General features: G+C 39.0%; 1 protein-coding gene across 2 annotated transcripts in view; it reads right to left on the bottom strand.

Moving 5' to 3' along the window:
- The window catches only part of slc6a9 (solute carrier family 6 member 9), a 187,210-nt gene that overhangs the window by 27,592 nt on the left and 136,169 nt on the right, over window positions 1-23,449 (bottom strand). For both annotated transcript variants that reach the window (XM_061936109.1, XM_061936101.1), the window contains 3 exons: window positions 21,046-21,177; window positions 17,892-18,159; window positions 1,335-1,467 (listed from right to left, as the gene is read on the bottom strand). In XM_061936109.1, coding sequence (XP_061792093.1) covers window positions 1,335-1,467; window positions 17,892-18,159; window positions 21,046-21,177 — 533 coding nt within the window. The remainder of the gene's footprint in view (window positions 1-1,334; window positions 1,468-17,891; window positions 18,160-21,045; window positions 21,178-23,449) is intronic.

Genomic DNA, 23,449 nt, shown 5'->3' on the forward strand with positions numbered 1-23,449 from the left:
TAGGCTATTATAGCTAATATAGACACTTACATCATGCGTTGCCTTCATTACAACACTTATACAAGGCTTTTAAAGTCATTTTGATAATAGGCTAATATAGACACTTACATCATGTGTTGTCTTCATTATAACACTTATATAAGACTTTTAAAGTCATTTTGATAGTAGGCTAATATAGACACTTACACCATGTGTTGTCTTCATTATAGCACTTATATAAGACTTTTAAAGTCATTTTGATAGTAGGCTAATATAGCTAATATAGACACTTACGTCATGTGTTGTCTTCATTATAACACTTATACAATACTTTTAAAGTCATTTTGATAGTAGGCTACTATAGACACTTACATCATGTGTTGCCTTTATTATAACACTTATATAAGTCTTTTAAAGTCATTTTTGATAGTAGGCTAATATAGCTAATACAGACACTTATATCACGTGTTGCCTTCACTATAACACTTATATAATACTTTTAAAGTCATTTTGATAGTAGGCTAATATAGCTAATATAGACACTTACATCATGTGTTGCCTTCATTATAACACTTATATAAGACTTTTAAAGTCATTTTGATAGTAGGCTAATATAGACACTTACATTATGTGTTGCCTTCATTATAACACTTGTATCAGACTTAAAGTCATTTTGATAGTAGGCTAATATAGCTAATATAGACACATCATGTGTTGTCTTCATTATAACACTTATATAGACTTTTGAAGTCATTTTGATAGTAGGCTAATATAGACACTTACATCATGTGTTGTCTTAATTATAACACTTGTATAAGACTTTTAAAGTCATTTTGATAGTAGGCTAATATAGACAATTACATCATGTGTTGCCTTCATTATAACACTTATATAAGACTTTTAAAGTCACGTTGATAGTAGGCTAATATAGACACTTACATCATGTGTTGCCTTCATTATAACACTTATATAAGACTTTTAAAGTCATTTTGATAGTTGGCTAATATAGACACTTACATCATGTGTTGTCTTCATTATAACACTTATATAAGACTTTTAAAGTCATTTTGATAGTAGGCTGATATAACTAATATAGACACTTACATCATGTGTTGTCTTCATTATAACACTTATATAAGACTTTTAAAGTCATTTTGATAGTAGGCTAATATAGACACTTACGTCACGTGTTGCCTTTATTATAACACTTATATAAGTCTTTTAAAGAAATTTTTTGATAGTAGGCTAATATAGCTAATATAGACACTTACATCATGTGTTGCCTTCATTATAACACTTATATAAGTCTTTTAAAGTCATTTTGATAGTAGGCCAATACAGCTAATATAGTTCACCTTTCCAGAGGACTTGACGCCCCGGATGAGGCAGAGGAAGACCACCACCCAGGACACGGCCAGGCAGCCCAGGATGGGGAGGCGCACTTCCCCAAAGTTGCCGATGTCGTCAGAGATGTCCAACACGTAATGTCTGAGAGAAACAAACATTTTCATGGATCAGTTATGACATTTACTGGAATACATTGTTGTGGTCAACATATTCCTTTTACCATTTATGTTCTTATAGCATGTAAACAGTCCTGAGAAAATCAAATCAAACTTTATTTATAAGGCGCTTTTTATATATAAAAGTGCTTTTACAAAGTTAAATGATATATGTTCAAATGAATGCATGGCTGAGTAATAATAATAATAATAATAGACTTTATTTGTAAAAAGCACTTTACATTGAGTAAACAACCTCAAAGTGCTACAGTGTATTAAAAAAAAAAAACTAGAACAGCCAAATAGCTAGAACTAGTATGCATATATCTAAAAAAAACCAGGGCTTTTTTTTATAAAGAAGGGTTTTTAAGCCTTTTTTAAAAGCATCCACAGTCTGTGGTGCCCTCAGGTGGTCAGGGAGAGCGTTCCACAGACTGGGAGCGGTAGTACAGAGGAGCCAAGTGAGTCAACACTATCACAGGATAATAAAATCATTAAAACTTGTAAAATAGTAAGAACCATGAGTAGAGATGAAGGATAAAATGCAGGTAAGAAGTCTTGAGCGCAAAAAATACGACTAAAGCTGTATTTTCATTTGCGCTTCAATTCAGTTAATTTAAGAAACATATACATTCATTATTTAGTTTAAATCGTCTTTTTTAGCACTGCGTATGTAAATGTATATTTCATCAGTTTATATGAGTCCCATTTTTGATTAGTAACACTTAACAACAATCTTTTTGACTAACACTTGCTTTCATCTCATTTGACAAGGTGTATCCTGTTACTAGTAACTAGTTTAGATAGATTTATAGAATCTGGGTACAATAAGGAGGAAGATTACTAATTCAGTGTTAATATTTGTGTGGGCCCCGGGCCCGTCTGTAGTGGAAAAGTTGGGCCCTGAGGTCAAAAAGGATCTATTCTGCCCATAAAGACTCCCTAGAAAACATCCAGAAACTGCCAACAATGCACTTTTTACATATCATATTATTATTACATTATTTTTATATTATTCCATTCATCCGCCCATTTTTTACCGCTTGTCCCTCTCGGGGGGTTATTATTGTTATTATCATAATCATCATTCTAACATATTATGATTTGTGGTAGCAAACACAGAACATGTTTCCTATGTTGAGTTAGTTATATACATGTATATATAAGTATACACAGTTAATATGTGCTGTGTAACATGAATTCGTCCAGGAAGTAAGTTACGCTTATTAATGCTTAAAATGACCAAAACACTGCAAAAATATTGCAAGTTATTATGAATGGGCCTGTTTTTTTTACATCGCATACATACTTAAAGCATATATATAAAAAAAAAAAAAAATTTGAGAGGGGTTTATACGTTGAGTTAGTTGGTGTGTGCTGTGTAACATGAATTCGTCCAGGAAGTAAGTTACGCTTATTAATGCTTAAAATTACCAAAAATACTGCAAAAATATTGCAAGTTATTATGAATGGGCCTGTTTTTTTTTTTACATCGCATACATACTTAAAGCATATATAAAAAATAAAAAAAATTTCAGAGGGGTTTATACGTTGAGTTAGTTGGTGTGTGCTGTGCAACATGAATTCGTCTAGGTTACGCTTAATGCTTAAAAATTACCAAAAATACTGCAAAAATAATGCAAGTTAATATGAAAGGGCCTGTTTTTTTTTACATTGCATACATACTTAAAGCACATATAGAAATAGTTTTTTTTTTTCAGAGGGGTTTATACGTTGAGTTAGTTGGTGTGTGCTGTGTAACATGAATTCGTCTAGGAAGTAAATTACGCTTATGCTTAAAATGACCAAAACACTAAAAAAATAATGCTAGTTATTATGAATGGGCCTGTTTTTTTTACATTGCATACATACTTAAAGCATATATAGAAATAGTTGTTTTTTTTCAGAGGGGTTTATACGTTGAGTTAGTTAATATGTGCTGTGTAACATGAATTCGTCCAAGAAGTAAGTTACGCTTAATGCTTAAAAATGACCAAAAACACTGCAAAAATATTGCAATTTATTATGAATGGGCCTGTTTTTTTTACATTGCATACATACTTAAAGCATATTTACAAAATAGTTTTTTTTTCAGAGGGGTTTATACGTTGAGTTAGTTGGTGTGTGCTGTGTAACATAATTCGTCCAGGTTACGCTTAATGCCTAAAAATGACCAAAAACACTGCAAAAATATTGCAAGTTATTATGAATGGGCCTGTTTTTTTACATTGTATACATACTTAAAGCATGTATAGAAATAGTTTTTTTGCAGAGGGGTTTATACGTTGAGTTAGTTGGTGTGTGCTGTGTAACATGAATTCGTCCAAGTTACGCTTAATGCTTAAAAATGACCAGAAATACTGCAAAAATAATGCAAGTTATTATGAAAGGGCCTGTTTTTTTTCATTGCATACATACTTAAAGCATATATATAAAAAAAATAAAAAAATTCAGAGGGGTTTATACATTGAGTTAGTTGGTGTGTGCTGTGTAACATGAATTCGTCCAGGTTACGCTAAATACTTAAAATGACCAAAACACTGCAAAAATATTGCAAGTTATTATGAATGGGCCTGGGTTTTTTTACATTGCATGCATACTTAAAGCATATTTACAAAATAGTTTTTTTTTCAGAGGGGTTTATATGTTGAGTTATTTGGTGTGTGTTGTGTAACATGAATTCGTCCAGGTTACGCTAAATACTTAAAATGACCAAAACACTGCAAAAATAATGCAAGTTATTATGAATGGGCCTGTTTTTTTTACATTGCATACATACTTAAAGCATACATAGAAATAAAAAATTTTCAGAGGGGTTTATGCGTTGAGTTAGTTGGTGTGTGCTGTGTAACATGAATTCGTCCAGGTTACGCTAAATGCTTAAAATGACCAAAAACACTGCAAAATATTGCAATTTATTATGAATGGGTCTGTTTTTTTTACATTGCATACATAATTAAAGCATATTTACAAATAGGTTTTTTTTCAGAGGGGTTTATACGTTGAGTTAGTTGGTGTGTGCTGTGTAACATGAATTCGTCCAGGTTACGCTTAATGCTTAAAAATTACCAAAAATACTGCAAAAATAATGCAAGTTATTATGAAAGGGCCTGTTTTTTTACATTGCATACATACTTAAAGCATATATATAAAAAAAAAAAAAAATTCAGAGGGGTTTATACGTTGAGTTAGTTGGTGTGTGCTGTGTAACATGAATTCGTCCAGGTTACGCTAAATGCTTAAAATGACCAAAAACACTGCAAAAAAATAATGCAAGTTCTTATGAATGGGCCTGTTTTTTACATTGCATACATACTTAAAGCATATTTAGATATAGTTTTTTTTCAGAGGGGTTTATACGTTGAGTTAGTTGGTGTGTGCTGTGTAACATGAATTCGTCCAGGTTACGCTAAATGCTTAAAATGACCAAAACACTACAAAAATATTGCATGTTATTATGAATGGGCCTGTTTTTTACATTGCATACATACTTAAAGCATGTATAGAAATAGTTTTTTTTTCAGAGGGGTTTATACGTTGAGTTAGTTGGTGTGTGCTGTGTAACATGAATTCGTCCAGGAAGTAAGTTGCGCTAAATGCTTAAAATGACCAAAACACTGCAAAAATATTGCAAGTTATTACGAATGAGCCTGTTTTTTACATTACATACATACTTAAAGCATATATAGAAATAGTTTTTTTCAGAGGGGTTTATACGTTGCGTTAGTTGGTGTGTGCTGTGTAACATGAATTCGTCCAGGTTACGCTTAATGCTTAAAAATGACCAAAAACACTGCAAAAATATTGCAATTTATTATGAATGGGCCTGTTTTTTTTACATTGCATACTTACTTAAAGCATGTATATATATAAAAAAAAAAATTTCAGAGGGGTTTATACGTTGAGTTAGTTGGTGTGTGCTGTGTAACATGAATTCGTCCAGGAAGTAAGTTACACTTATTAATGCTTAAAATTACCAAAAATACTGCAAAAATAATGCAAGTTATTATGAATGGGCCTGTTTTTTTTTTACATCGCATACATACTTAAAGCAAATAAATAAATAGGGGTTTTTTTTCAGAGGGGTTTACAGGCAAAATAGATTACCTGTATTATTAGCCACCTCGCGCTAGCAGTTTTTAACTATTTGGAATGCACACACAAGATAAATACATGTCTTTGTCTTACATAGGGAATGAGATTGATAGGCTAAATGCCTCCAAAAAGGTCATACAAGCAAACAAATACTGTCACACCTGGGTGAAGTCTTGTCTGGGTTTCGTCTGTTGTCATGTTGTCTTGCCATTTCCTGTTTTATTTTGAAAGGTTAACTCTCCCTCTCGTTTCAGGTCACTTGCCCTTCCTCCTGTTTCACTGGTCTGATGTCTCTCCTGATTGCCTGATTGTTCCCACCTGTGTCACACTCCCTCATGTGTATAAATGTCTCGTCCTCCTCTTGTCTTGTGCCAGAGTGTCTCGTTACTTCATGTGCGTACCTCCAGCGTTCCCTTGCCATAGCATTGTCCACAGCCACAGCCACAGCCACATTTCTTGTATCTCTTTTGGATCCATGGGAGTATTTTGATTTGTAAGTTTTCTCAGGTAAGATTAGCTTCCTAGCATCACCTCCATTGGAGCGACTTTTGTTATACTTAGTAGTTTTTTTGTTCATAGCCCCTTTTTCCCTCCGTAGATGGAGCGTTTTTGAGTTATAGATATTTTTGTTAGTTTAGAGCTCAGGTCAGTTGTGTTTTTATAGCCTGTTTTGTTTCTCCTGTTTTGGACCCCTTCCCTTGTCCAAATAAATATATTGTCTTCAAATCCTGCATCTGTGTTCAGAGTCCTGTTCTGGTCGTGACAGTACACTCTGGCCAGTATGGACACAGCAGGATCGAAGCAGTGGGCCGCGACCCTTCATGCGCAGGAATCCCGCCTCTTCGCTCATGAGGAGCGGGTGGCAGTCTTGGGCCAGGGAATCCAGGGGATCGCCCGAATCCAAGAGAACTTTCAGACCGCTGTTACCTCCCAGGTGGGCCAACTTGCGGAACAGGTGCAACTTTTGTTCACCCAAATGACCAAGCCTGGTCCCGCACCCCATGTGCCTGAGCCGCAGCCAGCCCCCATGACTCAGGTACTCCCCACCATTCATAGTGGGGTGGGAGCCCGATTGGCCCCTCCAGAACGCTTTGCGGGCGAACCCGGACAATGCAAAGAATTTATCATAAGCTGTGAGATGCATTTGGAGCTCTCGCCCCATGCCTTTCCCACCGATCGTGCTAAGGTGTCTTTTATGATCTCTTATCTGGCGGGGAGAGCAAGGAAATGGGCCATGGCTGAGTGGTCCAGGGGCTCTCACATATGCAGCTCACTCCAAGACTTCACAGAGACTCTCCAAAAGACTTTTGATCCTGTCTCTACTGAGCGCGAAAGGGCCAGAGAGCTAAGTAGGATTCGTCAGGGGAAAGAATCAGCTTCTGATTATGCCATTCGTTTTCGAACACTGGCCGCAGACAGCGGATGGAACACTACAGCACTCTATGACGTCTTCCTCAAGGGGCTGGCCGGCCCGCTTCTGGAGCAACTTCTACCCAGAGACCTACCCGCGAACCTGGACGACCTCATCACCCTCGCCATCAGGACAGACCAACGACTACAGGAGTTCAAGTTTCTCCAAGGAGGCCGTCCGACGGATCCAGACCACCAGCCGCAGTTTTCTCTCACCGCCAGTTCTACTCCAGGTCCTCAACCAACAGTACGGCTTCCCTATTCCCTGCCTGAGAGGGGAGAGGAGCCCATGCAGTTGGGCCGGGCAAGACTCCCTCTGGTAGAGCGCCAACGTCGCCTCAAGGAGGGGCGATGTTTCTATTGTGGGGAGGTGGGGCATCTCGTGGCCGCCTGCCCTTCCAAGTCGACCCAGGTGAGGGATCAGAATCCTGCCTCAAGTGCTACTGTGCGTACCTTGACACCCATTAAGGTAACCAATGACTCTATTAGTGTGGTTATGCATGTTTTAATTGACTCTGGGGCCGATGAGAGCTTGATGGACTGGGGTTTAGCCAAGAAATTGGGAGTAAAAACAAGGGCCATCACACCACCCCTTAAGGCTAGCGCCCTTAATGGTAGCGCTTTATTCACGATCACCCATGTCACAGAACCCGTAGCCATAGACATTGATAATCACCACGAACTATTGAACTTTTTTTTGTTTCACTCACCAGCACGCACCCTGGTATTGGGACATCCATGGCTCGTTTACCACAACCCCCACATAGACTGGCCCACAGGCAAAATCAGGGGCTGGGGAAGGAACTGCGTGGGGAAGTGTATGAGGGTTAGTGCCCCAGCAAGAACCACCACGAATATAAACTCTGTTTCTGCTCACTTTACCATAGAACCACAGCACCCAGATTTGACGTCAGTACCTCCTTGCTATCACCACCTGAAGGAGGTCTTTAATAAGGTAAAAGCTACATCGCTCCCACCACATCGTCCTTACGATTGTGCTATAGACCTCATTCCCGGATCTACCATCCCCAAGGGGCGCCTATATTCGGTTTCAGGTCCCGAAAAACATGCTATGAAAGACTACATACAGTCCTCACTTAAGACGGGACTCATCCGTCCCTCATCGTCACCTGCTGGAGCAGGGTTTTTCTTTGTATCCAAGAAAGACGGCACCCTGCGACCGTGTATAGACTATAGTCCCCTCAACGACATAACAATAAAGAATCGGTACCCTCTGCCATTAATGTCATCAGTTTTCGATCAGCTCCAGCAGGCCAAAGTTTTTACCAAGCTTGACCTACGCAATGCTTATCACCTCATTCGCATTAGGGAAGGTGATGAGTGGAAAACCGGATTTAACACCCCTAGTGGCCACTACGAATATTTAGTAATGCCTTTTGGTCTCACTAATGCCCCTGCTGTTTTTCAGGCTATGATTAATGATGTGCTGAGAGACTTTTTGGACAATTTTGTTTTCGTCTATCTTGATGACATACTAATTTATTCTGACAATCTGGACATTCACAGACACCATGTCAGCCAGGTTTTGCAACGGCTCCGGGAAAACCACCTGTACGTAAAAGCTGAAAAGTGCAAATTCCATGCCGACACCACCTCCTTCCTGGGCTTCATTGTAGCCCCTGGAAGTGTACAGATGGATCCGGCTAAAGTTAGCGCAGTCGCCAAGTGGCCAACACCTGATAGTCGTAAGAAGGTTCAGCAATTCCTCGGTTTTGCGAACTTCTACAGACGATTTATCAGAGGCTTTAACGCAATAGCTTCCCCTCTCCATGCTTTGACTTCTCCACAGGTGCGCTTCCACTGGTCTCCGGAGGCAGAGAGGGCGTTCCAGGATCTCAAGCGCCGCTTCACGACTGCACCCATCCTCACGCTACCAGATCCACAACGCCAATTTGTGGTCGAGGTGGACGCGTCGAACGAGGGAGTTGGGGCGGTCTTATCCCAAAGACTGGAGGCAGATGGCAAGACCCACCCCTGTGCTTTTCTGTCTCGCCGGTTGAGCCCTGCAGAACGTAACTATGATGTTGGCAACAGGGAACTTCTGGCGGTCAAGGTAGCGCTGGAAGAGTGGCGACATTGGTTAGAGGGGACACAACATCCTTTCATAGTTTGGACTGACCACAAGAACTTGGAATATATTCGAAACGCCAAGAGACTGGATTCACGTCAGGCCAGGTGGGCATTGTTTTTCAATCGTTTTAACTTCACGTTGTCTTACAGGCCGGGGTCCCGCAACGTCAAGTCAGACGCTTTGTCACGCCTCTACGACCCCGAGCCTGCTGCCAATGTACCAGAACCCATCCTTCCACTGAACTGTGTGGTTGGAGCGGTCACTTGGCAGATAGAACGAGAGGTAAGGCACGCTAATGGTGAGACTCCTCCACCTAGTGGGTGCCCAGAGAATCGCCTGTTTGTCCCGGCCAGTCTGCGCCCACAGGTGATCCATTGGGCTCACACCTTGCTGCTTACCTGCCATCCGGGGATCCGGAGAACTATGTTTATGATCTCACAGCGGTTCTGGTGGCCATCCATGGAGGCGGGGGTCCGGGAGTACATCGAGGCGTGTCCGGTCTGCGCTCGTAACAAAACATCCTCTGGGCCACGTGTTGGACTTTTACAGCCGCTGCCTATCCCTTCCAGACCGTGGTCTAACATCTCTATTGACTTCGTCACTGGCCTCCCGGTCTCAAGAGGTAACACCACGGTGCTCACCGTGGTCGATCGATTTTCAAAGATGACACATTTTATTGCCTTGCCAAAGTTGCCCACAGCCAAGGAGACTGCTCAGATATTGATGCAACACGTTTTTAGAATTCATGGATTTCCCACAGACATTGTATCAGACCGGGGGCCCCAATTCATCTCACGGTTCTGGAAGGAGTTCTGCAAGCTCATCGGGGCTACAGCCAGCCTGACATCAGGATACCACCCGGAGGCAAACGGCCAGACCGAGCGCCTCAATCAATAACTGGAAACCGGCCTCCGATGCCTCGTGTCCCAGAACCCAACAAAGTGGAGTTCCCACCTGGTCTGGGTGTAATATGCCCATAACTCCTTGCCTACCTCTGCCACTGGTTTCTCCTCCTTCAAGTGTGTCTACGGCTACCAACCGCCAGTGTTCCCAGACTCAGAGCCAGAAGTTTCCGTGCCCCCCGCCCACGCCCTGGTGCGCCGATGCCGTCGTATTTGGCTTGCGGCCCGACAAGTGCTCGCTCGCCAAGGAGATCGGGTCAAGAAAGCAGCCGACCGGAAGCGGCGCCCAGCACCTGATTACCGGCCAGGACAGCGAGTATGGCTATCCGCCAAAGACCTGCACCTCAAGGTTCCCTCCAAGAAATTAGCGCCCAGATTCGTGTGTCCCTTCCCCATCACCAAGGTCATCAATCCAGCAGCAGTACGCCTCTGCCTACCCAGGTCGCTCCGCGGCCACCCTACTTTCCATGTCAGCCAAGTCAAGCCTGCCAAAGAAAGCCCCATGGTCCCAGCCACCAAACCCCCACCACCGCCGCTGGAAGCTGTAGACTGAGGACTTCTGTACCGGGTCAAGAAACTTTTAGCGGTACGCAAAAGAAGTCGAGGTAGACAGTTCTTGGTGGATTGGGAGGGGTACGGTCCAGAAGAGAGACAGTGGATTCCCCAACGGAACATTGATGACCCCTCCCTGATCCGGGACTTCTATAGACTCCACCCTGAGGTCCCTGGGCCGTCAGGAGTCGGCCCTAGAAGGGGGGGTTCTGTCACACCTGGGTGAAGTCTTGTCTGGGTTTCGTCTGTTGTCATGTTGTCTTGCCATTTCCTGTTTTATTTTGAAAGGTTAACTCTCCCTCTCGTTTCAGGTCACTTGCCCTTCCTCCTGTTTCACTGGTCTGATGTCTCTCCTGATTGCCTGATTGTTCCCACCTGTGTCACACTCCCTCATGTGTATAAATGTCTCGTCCTCCTCTTGTCTTGTGCCAGAGTGTCTCGTTACTTCATGTGCGTACCTCCAGCGTTCCCTTGCCATAGCATTGTCCACAGCCACAGCCACATTTCTTGTATCTCTTTTGGATCCATGGGAGTATTTTGATTTGTAAGTTTTCTCAGGTAAGATTAGCTTCCTAGCATCACCTCCATTGGAGCGACTTTTGTTATACTTAGTAGTTTTTTTGTTCATAGCCCCTTTTTCCCTCCGTAGATGGAGCGTTTTTGAGTTATAGATATTTTTGTTAGTTTAGAGCTCAGGTCAGTTGTGTTTTTATAGCCTGTTTTGTTTCTCCTGTTTTGGACCCCTTCCCTTGTCCAAATAAATATATTGTCTTCAAATCCTGCATCTGTGTTCAGAGTCCTGTTCTGGTCGTGACAAATACAACTGAAGTTAAATTCAAAATATTTGTTATGACATTCTTATTGTTATTTTTATATCATTCCATTCATCCGCCCATTTTTTTACCGCTTGTCCTTCTCGGGGGGTTATTATTGTTATTATCATCATCATTCTAATATATTATAATTTTTGGTAGCAAACACAGAACATGTTTCATACGTTGAGTTAGTTAATATGTGCTGTGTAACATGAATTCGTCCAGGTTACGCTAAATGCTTAACATGACCAAAAACATTCCAAAAATATTGCAAGTTATTATGAATGGACCTGTTTTTTTTACATTGCATACATACTTAAAGCATATATAGAAATAGTTTTTTAAGGTTTTTTTTTTAGAGGGGTTTATAGGCAGAACAGATAACCTGTATTATTAGCCACCTCGCGCTAGCAGTTTTTAACTATTTGGAATGCACACACAAGATAAATACATGTCTTTGTCTTGCATAGGGAATGAGATTCATAGGCTAAATGCCTCCAAAAAGGTAAAACAAGCAAACAAATATAACTGAAGTCAAATTCAAAATATTTGTTATTACATTCTTATTGTTATTTTTATATTATTCCATTCATCCGCCCATTTTTTACCGCTTGTCCCTCTTGGGGATTATTATTGTTATTACCATAATCATCATTCTATCATATTATGATTTGCGGTAGCAAACACAGACTGTTTCCTATGTTGAGTTAGTTAATATGTGCTGTGTAACATGAATTCGTCCAGGAAGTAAATTACGCTTCATGCTTAAAATGACCAAAACACTGCAAAAATAATGCAAGTTATTATGAATGGGCCTGTTTTTTTTACATTGCATACATACTTACAGCATATATAGAAATACTTTTTTTTCAGAGTGGTTTATACGTTGAGTTAGTTGGTGTGTGCTATGTAACATGAATTCGTCCAGGTTACGCTTAATGCTTAAAAATGACCAAAACACTGCAAAAATATTGCAAGTTATTATGAAAGGGCCTGTTTTTTTTTACATTGCATACATACTTAAAGCATGTAATTTATGGTATCAAACACAGAACATGTTTCATACGTTGAGTTAGTTGGTGTGTGCTGTGTAACATGAATTCGTCCAGGAAGTAAGTTACGCTTAATGCTTAAAAATGACCAAAAACACTGCAAAAATATTGCAAGTTATTATGAATGGGCCTGGTTTTTTTTACATTGCATACATACTTAAAGCATGTATAGAAATTGTTTTTTTTCAGAGGGGTTTATACGTTGAGTTAGTTTGTGTGTGTTGTGTAACATGAATTCGTCCAGGTTACGCTAAATGCTTAAAATGACCAAAAACACTGCAAAAATATTGCAAGTTATTATGAAAGGGCCTGTTTTTTTACATTGCATACATACTTAAAGCATATATATAAAAAAAATAGAAATTTCAGAGGGGTTTATACGTTGAGTTAGTTGGTGTGTGCTGTGTAACATGAATTCGTCCAGGATACGCTAAATGCTTAAAATGACCAAAACACTGCAAAAATATTGCAAGTTATTATGAATGGGCCTGTTTTTTTACATTGCATACATACTTAAAGCATATTTAGAAATAGTTTTTTTTCAGAGGGGTTTATACGTTGAGTTAGTTGGTGTGTGCTGTGTAACATGAATTCGTCCAGGTTACGCTTAATGCTTAAAAATGACCAAAACACTGCAAAAATATTGCAATTTATTATGAATGGGCCTGTTTTTTTTACATTGCATACATACTTAAAGCATCTATATATAAATGATAAATAATGATAAATGGGTTGTACTTGTATAGCGCTTTTCTACCTTCAAGGTACTCAAAGCGCTTTGACACTACTTCCACATTTACCCATTCACACACACATTCACACACTGATGGAGGGAGCTGCCATGCAAGGCGCTAACCAGCACCCATCAGGAGCAAGGGTGAAGTGTCTTGCTCAGAACACAACGGACATGACGAGGTTGGTACTAGGTGGGGATTGAACCAGGGACCCTTGGGTCGCGCACGGCCATTCTTCCTATGCGCCAAAAAAAAAAATTCAAGGTAAAACAAGCAAACAAATACAACTGAAGTTAAATTCAAAATATTTATTATTACATTCTTATTGTTAATTTATATTATTCCATTCTTCCGCCCATTTTTTACCGCTTGTCCCTCTCGGGGATTATTATTGTTATTACCATAATCATCATTCTATCATATTATGATTTGGGGTAGCAAACACAGACTATGTTTCCTATGTTGAGTTAGTTAATATGGGCTGTGTAACATGAATTCGTCCAGGAAGTAAGTTGCGCTAAATGCTTAAAATGACCCAAACACTGCAAAAATATTGCAAGTTATTATGAATGGGCCTGTTTTTTTCACATTGCATACATACTTAAAGCATATATAGAAATAGTTTTTTTTCAGAGGGGTTTATACGTTGAGTTAGTTGGTGTGTGCTGTGTAACATGAATTCGTCCAGGTTACGCTAAATGCTTAAAATGACCAAAACACTGCAAAAATATTGCAAGTTATTATGAATGGGCCTGTTTTTTTTTACATTGCATACATACTTAAAGCATGTATAGAATTAGGAAATCCTCGTGGTTAAAGGACCGGAATTCAAGGCTGCAGCATTTCCAGGAATCTTGTCCAAATATTTAAACATGGACTGCAGGTGTGAGTCAAACTTATTCCACAGCTGCTTGGCGTGCGATAGCGCCACAAAACGGAGATTAAATCGTCCTCGCAAGGTATATAATCAGTTCATGTTGTATAATGACTTGAAAAATCACCGCCACGGTCTCTAATTAGCGCTTGATCAACAGGAATCGGCATTAATGGCGACCCCAAAAGGGACAAGCGGTAGGAAATGGATGGATGGGCTGTAGGCAACCTCCTGATTGAGATGCTTTAATAACTCCACAAGAGGGCAGCAACCACTGGCTTTACTGTAGCTTTAAAATGTTATTTTTGTGGTCCCCATATTGTCCAAACTTTTTTTTACGACGCTTTTTTGTTTATACTTTTTCCAATTTTCTTATAAAAAAAACGTCCATATTTTTGGAATATTAGATATAATTTTGACCACGGTGGTCAGGTGACCCTTCTGAAGGAGACTGCAGGTAAAAAAAATCCATCTAAAATACCAAAAATACGGTCCCAGTACAAGAAAATGTGAAAAAGTACATGAATAAGAAGACATAATGAACCCTTTTCAAACGCTTTGAGCCCTGTGGCTTATGAAACGGTGCAACTAATGTATGTATTTTCTCTCACCAACCGGCCATAATGTTGTGTATTCGACAAATAGCGCCGACAGAGTTGAAAATGTACTTCCTGTTTGGTGCCGGAAGCATAACCGTTTGTAACGTTTCTGCTGGAAATTATTTCTTAATTCATCACTCCAAGCAAAGCAAGTTTTTGCAATATAACTAAAACGAGTTAACTAGCTTTACTGTAGCTTTAAAATGTTATTTTGTGGTCCCCATATTGTCCGAACTTTTTTTACGACGCTTTTTTGTTTTTACTTTTTCCAATTTTCTTATAAAAAAAACTTCCATATTTTCGGTATATTAGATATAATTTTTACCACGGTGGTCAGGTGACCCTTCTGAAGGAGACTGCAGGTAAAAAAAGTCCATCTAAAATACCAAAAATACGGTCCCAGTACAAGAAAATGTGAAAAAGTACATGAATAAGAAGACATAATGAACCCTTTCCAACGCTTTGAGCCCTGTGGCTTATGAAACGGTGCAACTAATGTATGTATTTTTTTCTCGCCAACCGGCCATAATGTTGTTTATTCGACAAATAGCGCCGACAGAGTTGAAAATGTACTTCCTGTTTGGTGCCGAAAGCATAACCGTTTGTAACGTTTCCACTGGAAATGATTTCTTCATTCGTCACTCCAAGCAAAGCAAGTTTTACAATATAACTAAAGCAAGTCATTCTTACTAAACCGTACAGTGCGTGATGTCTGTAGGTGTGTTTTTGGTACGTGCTATCGTAAAGTAATTAATTAGCGAATAAACTAACACGCTTACAAGCGTCTGTTAGTGTTATTAACTTACAGTAGCATTTGTTTCAGTTTTGTAAATTCACCAAAACGTCACTGTGGATTTTATTGAGTCTGTTTAGCTGATTGGAGAGCTAGCTTCCGGAAGCTAGTGGCTTCTGTTTTGTTTAATCGGCCGTTTTACTGCCTTGTTACATGCAGCGTTTGAAACAACTAAGGTATGTAAACAATCATTTACACATTTTTTCTGTGGAAATAACTCATTTCACAACGTGTATATCTGTGGGTTATAGTCGGGTGTTGCTGGTACATGTACAAATATGTCTTTTTTGGGTGTGGCTTAAATACCGGCATGATCAACAGCCCGGAAATGACGGTACATTTGATGAAATACATTAGCTTTTTATTTTTCTTTAGTACTTTTTCACTTTTGTAAATCCACCAAAACGTCCTTGTGGATTTTAACTGATTGGAGAGCTAGCTTCCGGAAGCTTATGGCTTCTGTTTTGTTTAATCGGCCATTTTACTGCCTTGTAACAGGCACCGTTTGAAACAATTAAGGTATGTAAATAAACATGTACCATTTTTTTCCTGTGTAAATAACTCATTTCACAACTGTGGCTTATAGTCGGGTGTTGCTAATATATGTAAAAAAATTTTTGGGTGTGGCTTGAATACCGGCATGATCAACAGCCCGGAAAGTACGGTACATTTGACGAAATACATTAGCATTTTTTTACCGCTTCTACTGTTTCACTTTCGTAGATTCACCAAAACGTCACTGTGGATTTTATTGAGTCTATTTAGCTTCCGGAAGCTAGTGGCTTCTGTTTTGTTTGATCCGCCATTTTACTGCCCTGTTACAGGCACCGTTTGAAACAACTAAGGTATGTAAATAAACATTTACAAGTTTTTTTGTGTGTAAATAGCTCATTTCACAATGTGTATATCTGTGGGTTATAGTCGGGTGTTGTTGATATTTCAAAAAATATATATATATTTTTTTTTAAATGGGTGGGTGTGGCTTAAATAACGGCATGATTAACAGCCCGTATATTACGGTACATTTGAGGAAATATATTAGAATTTAGTACTGTTTCACTTTCGTACATTCACCAAAACGTCACTGTGGATTTTATTGAGTCTGTTTAGCTGTTTGGAGAGCTAGCTTCCGGAAGCTAGTGGCTTCTGTTTTGTTTAATCGGCCGTTTTACTGTCTTGTTACAGGCATCGTTTGAAACAACTAAGGTTGTAAATAAACATTTACACATTTTTTTCTGTGTAAATAACTAATTTCACAACTGTGGCGGGTGTTGCTAATATATGTAAAAATAAAAATTTTGGGGTGTGGCTTATATACCAGCATGATCAACAGCCCGGAAATGACAGTACATTTGACGAAATACGTATATTAGCTTTTTTTTCTTTAGTACTGTTTCACTTTCGTAAATTCACCAAAACGTCACTGTGGATTTTATTGAATCTGTTTAACTGATTGGAGAGCTAGCTTCCGGAAGCTAGTGGCTTCTGTTTTGTTTAATCAGTCGTTTTACTGCCATATTACAGGCACCGTTTGATACAATTAAGGTATGTAAATAAACATTTACCATTTTTTTCGATGTAAATAACTCATTTCACAACTGTGGCTTATAGTCGGGCGTTGCTAATATATGTAAAAACAAAACATTTTTTGGGTGTGGCTTGAATACCGGCATGATCAACAGCCCGGAAAGTACGGTACATTTGATGAAATACATTATCATTTTTTTCCCCTTAGTACTGTTTCACTTTCGTAGATTCACCAAAACGTCACTGTGGATTTTATTGAGTCTATTTAGCTTCCGGAAGCTAGTGGCTTATGTTTTGTTTAATTGGCCGTTTTACTGCCCTGTTACAGGCACCGTTTGAAACAACTAAGGTATGTAAATAAACATTTACAAGTTTTTTCTGTGTAAATAACTCATTTCACAATGTGTATATCTGTGGGTTATAGTCGGGTATTGTTGATATTTCAAAAAATATATATATATATTTTTTTTTTTAAATGGGTGGGTGTGGCTTAAATAACGGCATGATTAACAGCCCGTATATTAGGGTACATTTGAGGAAATATATTAGAATTTAGTACTGTTTCACTTTCGTACATTCACCAAAACGTCACTGTGGATTTTATTGAGTCTGTTTAGCTGATTGGAGAGCTAGCTTCCGGAAGCTAGTGGCTTCTGTTTTTTTTAATCGTCCATTTTACTGCCTTGTTACAGGCACCGTTGAAACAACTAAGGTATGTAAATAAACATATACAAGTTTTTTCTGTGTAAATAACTCATTTCACAATGTATATATCTGTGGGTTATAGTCAGGTGTTGTTGATATTTAAAAAAAATAATAAACAATTTTTTTTTTTAATTGGGTGGGTGTGGCTTAAATAACGGCATGATTAACAATGATCAAATCCGGTAATACCATAAAACAGAGTTGGCAGGTATGTTTGTAGGCCCCAATAGGACATAAGTGGCAATGGGCGGGGTTCTTACTTCCAGTATTCCTCGCTGGGGCTGGTCCGCTTGGTGCGGTTCACCACCTCGCCGACCTCGGCGGCGGCGCGGCGGGTGACGTTGGCCAGCGTGCCGTTCAGCTGGTTGACCACGCCGCTGCAGTCGGGCGTGTTCCAGGGGTTGTTGCAGTACGTCCACGGCAGCAGGCTGGTCATGGAGGTGAAGAAGTAGTAGAAGGCGATGCAAATGACCACGTTGTAGTAGATCCCGATGTAGGTGGACACCACCATCATGCCGTAGCCCACACCTGAGACAGGGGGCGTACAATTAGAGACTATTCCACCATGTCATATTTACATCACCTGTTTGGTCTGAGGCAAAGGTTGTATTCTCTTCAGACAAAAAACTGTATTTTGAGCTGAGAATCCAAGTCGGAGAACTGAGGTCCTGGTGCTTTGGAGTCCGGGGTCAGGTCAACATAACACTGGACTTTGCAGCTGCTGCACTCATTTGCCAGTGGGAGCTTTTATTTTATTTTTGCATGCGCACATTTTTTTTTTTTTAAGAAATGTACAGTTTGAGTCCCTATACCGTCATAATACATATTATGACGGTGTACATATATATATATATATATATATATATATATATATATATATATATATATATATATATATATATATATATATATATATATATATATATATATATATGTGTGTATATATATATGTATATGTACTAGGGTTGTATGGTATACAGGTACTAGTATAGTACCGCCATACTAATGAATCATATTCGGTACTATACTGCCTCTAAAAAGTACCGGTTCTGCTGGTTTTAGGAGCAGAGGAGCATGTTCGGCAGCGCGCACACACCGAGTACTTACAAGCAGACACAGTGTGTAGACAGAAAAGGGAGAACGGACGCATTTTGGTGTAAAAAGTAAAGATAAAGGTGGCTAGCTACTTATAAATCACCAATCCTGGCTTCCGTGGCGACTAATTATTTAAGTTTCTTACAAGTACTATTTTCACTGGAGGACGAGGAATAGCTAAACATGCTTCACTACACACCGTAGGAGGATACAATAGCTCACCGGCCGTCACAATGTAAACAAACTCCACGGGTGGATCTACACCTGACATCCACTGTAATGATACCAAGTACAGGAGCGTATCTAGTCAATACTAGTCAATCAGAAAATCTTCTTTCATTTATTTTAAATTCATATTATGTTTATAAAGTCAGTAAATACGTCCCTGGACACATGAGGACTTTGAATATGACCAATGTATGATCCTGTAACTACATGGTATCACATCGATACCTAAATGAGTCTCACATAACACAATGAATGCACCCAATACACACACATAGTGTCTTAATCAGGTTTGGATGGTGAGGAGAGGTGCCAGGAACGATACGAGCGATATTCTCCGTATATAAAGTCAGTAAATATGTCCCTGGACACATGAGGACTTTGAATATGACCAATGTATGATCCTGTAACTACTTGGTATCGGATCGATACCTAAATGTGTGGTATCATCCAAAACTAATGTCAAGTATCAAAGAAGAGAAGAATAAGTGATTATTACATTTTAACAGAAGTGTAGATAGAACATGTTCAAACAGAAAATAAGCAGATATTAACAGTAAATTAACAAGTAGATTAATAAGGAATTTTTACAGTTTGTCCCTCAAAATGTGTACAAAATAATAGGTGTATGAATGACACAATATGTTACTAATTAGGAGTCTTTGTTTGTTTACTTACGACTAAAAGACAAGTTGTCTAGTATGTTCACTATTTTATTTAAGGACTAAATGACAATAATAAACATATGTTTCATGTACACTAACATTTTTTCTTCAAATAAAGCCAATAACAAAAAATTTTGTGGTCCCCTTTATTTCGAAAAAGTACCGAAAAGTATCGAAATACATTTTGGTACCGGTACCAAAATATTGGTATCAGGACAAAGATACTTTTCGATACTTTTCTAAATAAAGGGGACCTAAAAAAATTGCATTATTGGCTTTATTTTAACAAAAAAGTCTTAGTGTACATGAAACATATGTTTATTATTTTCATTTAGTCCTTAAATAAAATAGTGAACATACTAGACAACTTGTCTTTTAGTAGTAAGTAAACAAACAAAGACTCCTAATGAGTAACATATTGTGTCATTTATACACCTATTATTTTGTACACATTATAAGGGACAAACTGTAAAAAATGATTATTAATCTGCTTGTTCATTTACTGTTAATATCTGCTTATTTTCTGTTTTAACATGTTCTATCTACACTTCTGTTAAAGTGTAATAATCACTTATTCTTCTCTTCTTTGATACTTTGCATTAGTTTTGGATGATACCACACATTTAGGTATCGATCCGATACCAGGTAGTTGGTAGTAGTTCCTCTTTTGTGCTCCTCCTTACAGTTCTTCCCGCTCCCTACTATGTTGTGCCACAAACTGATGGGCAAATGCACAACTTCCCATTAATAACCCTCAGTTCATGCATTTTACATTTCATACAAACCTGCCATGTAAAACAATCCTTCATTTCATCTAAAATATGATTTTTTTTTCAACCTTTGCTTTGACTGGAACCCAACTGTTCAACAATGCAGCCTACCATGTCAGTCTAATCGAATACGTCATATGAGTCCTTCCTCTTTTCGTGCTCCCCCTTACAGTTCTTCCCGCTCCCTACTATGTTGTGCCACAAACTGATGGGCAAATGCACAACTTCCTATTAAATACCCTCAGTTCATGCATGTTACATTTCATACAAACCTGCCATGTAAAACAATGCTTCATTTCATCTAAAATCTAATGTCAGTCTAATCGAATACGTCATATGAGTCCTTCCTCTTTATGTGCTCCCCCTTACAGTTCTCCCCGCTCTTACTGTGTCTTCCTGTTGTACTCACGTCCCAATTTGATAGCCCCTCTTTCAAAAGATGCCCTTGAATTGTTGATTTAACTATATCTTGTCGGCTTTGCAATCTAAAATTTTGAACAAAAATTCTCCTTTGTGTTCTCTAATGTTTCCTTCTGCGCTACTTTTAATACATTTGGTGTGGACTTTCTTGAATCTGCACTGCAAACCCATCATTTTTTTCCCCTATTGTGGCATTAAAACAAAAGGAGGACCTCGGACTCACAAACAAATGCACACACCTTTGAACATGGGACTGATCTTCCAGACCCCCAGGCAGCCCTGGCTGGCGAACTGTCCAAAGGACAACTCCAGGAAGAAGAGTGGAATGCCGCAGAAGACCAACATGATGAAATACGGGAGCATAAAGGCACCTGTGGGGGAGGGAGGGAGGGGAGGGGGGAACAGGCCAGTCAGGAAAAAAGCAAGAGGACCCCAGTACAGCACGGTGTTGCCATGGTAACTGCTGCAACGCTTGTATCTATGCACCGCATACATGCGACACATCCACGGAACCGGGAGGAACATCACCTAAGTATGAATCATTTCATAAGGAAAAGATGAATCAGGCAAACATTATTTACTATTATTCTTCTAACAGTCAAACTCACTGAACATACCTTTTTTTTTAACTCTTATCCAGTAACACATACATAAATACACACACACACACACACACACATATATATATATATATATATATATATATATATATATATATATATATATATATATATATATATATACTGTATGTATATATATATATATATATATATATATATATATATATATATATATATATATATATATATATATATATATATATATATATATATATATATATATATATATACACACACATACATAAATACATACATGTACATTTATGCAGTATATGTGTATACATATATATATATATACATATATATATTCACACGTACATATATATACACATATATATAAATATATGTACATACATACATACTGTACATATTGTACATGCATACATATATACATAAGTACTTATATATATATACATACATACACATATATACAGGTAAAAGCCAGTAAATTAGAATATTTTGAAAAACTTGATTTATTTCAGTAATTGCATTCAAAAGGTGTAACTTGTACATTATATTTATTCATTGCACACAGACTGATGCATTCAAATGTTTATTTCATTTAATTTTGATGATTTGAAGTGGCAACAAATGAAAATCCAAAATTCCGTGTGTCACAAAATTAGAATATTACTTAAGGCTAATACAAAAAAGGGATTTTTAGAAATGTTGGCCAACTGAAAAGTATGAAAATGAAAAATATGAGCATGTACAATACTCAATACTTGGTTGGAGCTCCTTTTGCCTCAATTACTGCGTTAATGCGGCGTGGCATGGAGTCGATGAGTTTCTGGCACTGCTCAGGTGTTATGAGAGCCCAGGTTGCTCTGATAGTGGCCTTCAACTCTTCTGCGTTTTTGGGTCTGGCATTCTGCATCTTCCTTTTCACAATACCCCACAGATTTTCTATGGAGCTAAGGTCAGGGGAGTTGGCGGGCCAATTTAGAACAGAAATACCATGGTCCGTAAACCAGGCACGGGTAGATTTTGCGCTGTGTGCAGGCGCCAAGTCCTGTTGGAACTTGAAATCTCCATCTCCATAGAGCAGGTCAGCAGCAGGAAGCATGAAGTGCTCTAAAACTTGCTGGTAGATGGCTGCGTTGACCCTGGATCTCAGGAAACAGAGTGGACCGACACCAGCAGATGACATGGCACCCCAAACCATCACTGATGGTGGAAACTTTACACTAGACTTCAGGCAACGTGGATCCTGTGCCTCTCCTGTCTTCCTCCAGACTCTGGGACCTCGATTTCCAAAGGAAATGCAAAATTTGCATGGTTGGGTGATGGGGTGCCAGGCCAGCCGGGCGACATAGTCTTCCCAACGTGTCCTGGGTCTTCCCAGTGGCCTCCTACCGGTCGGACGTGCCCTAAACACCTCCCTAGGGAGGCGTTCGGGTGGCATCCTGACCAGATGCCCGAACCACCTCATCTGGCTCCTCTCCATGTGGAGGAGCAGCGGCTTTACTTTGAGCTCCTCCCGGATGGCAGATCTTCTCACCCTATCTCTAAGGGAGAGCCCCACCACCCGGCGGAGGGAACTCATTTGGGCCGCTTGTACCCGTGATCTTGTTCTTTCGGTCATAACCCAAAGCTCATGACCATAGGTAAGGATGGGAACGTAGATCGACCGGTAAATTGAGAGCTTTGCCTTCCGGCTCAGCTCCTTCTTCACCACAACGGATCGATACAGCGTCCGCATTACTGAAGACGCCTCACCGATACGCCTGTCGATCTCACGATCCACTCTTCCCTCACTCGTGAACAAGACTCCGAGGTACTTGAACTCCTCCACTTGGGGCAGGGTCTCCTCCCCAACCCGTACATACGTATATTTATTTATATATATATATATATATATATATATATATATATATATATATATATATATATATATATATATATATATATATATATATATACATACATATATTTGTAATTAGAATACCATAATGTGATGCAGTGAAACCGCAATATTTTTTCCTAAAGAATCTCATAAGGTTAGTTTTCTTATAACTTTATT

Source organism: Nerophis lumbriciformis, linkage group LG03, assembly GCF_033978685.3.
Source record: "Nerophis lumbriciformis linkage group LG03, RoL_Nlum_v2.1, whole genome shotgun sequence".
NCBI lineage: Eukaryota > Metazoa > Chordata > Actinopteri > Syngnathiformes > Syngnathidae > Nerophis > Nerophis lumbriciformis.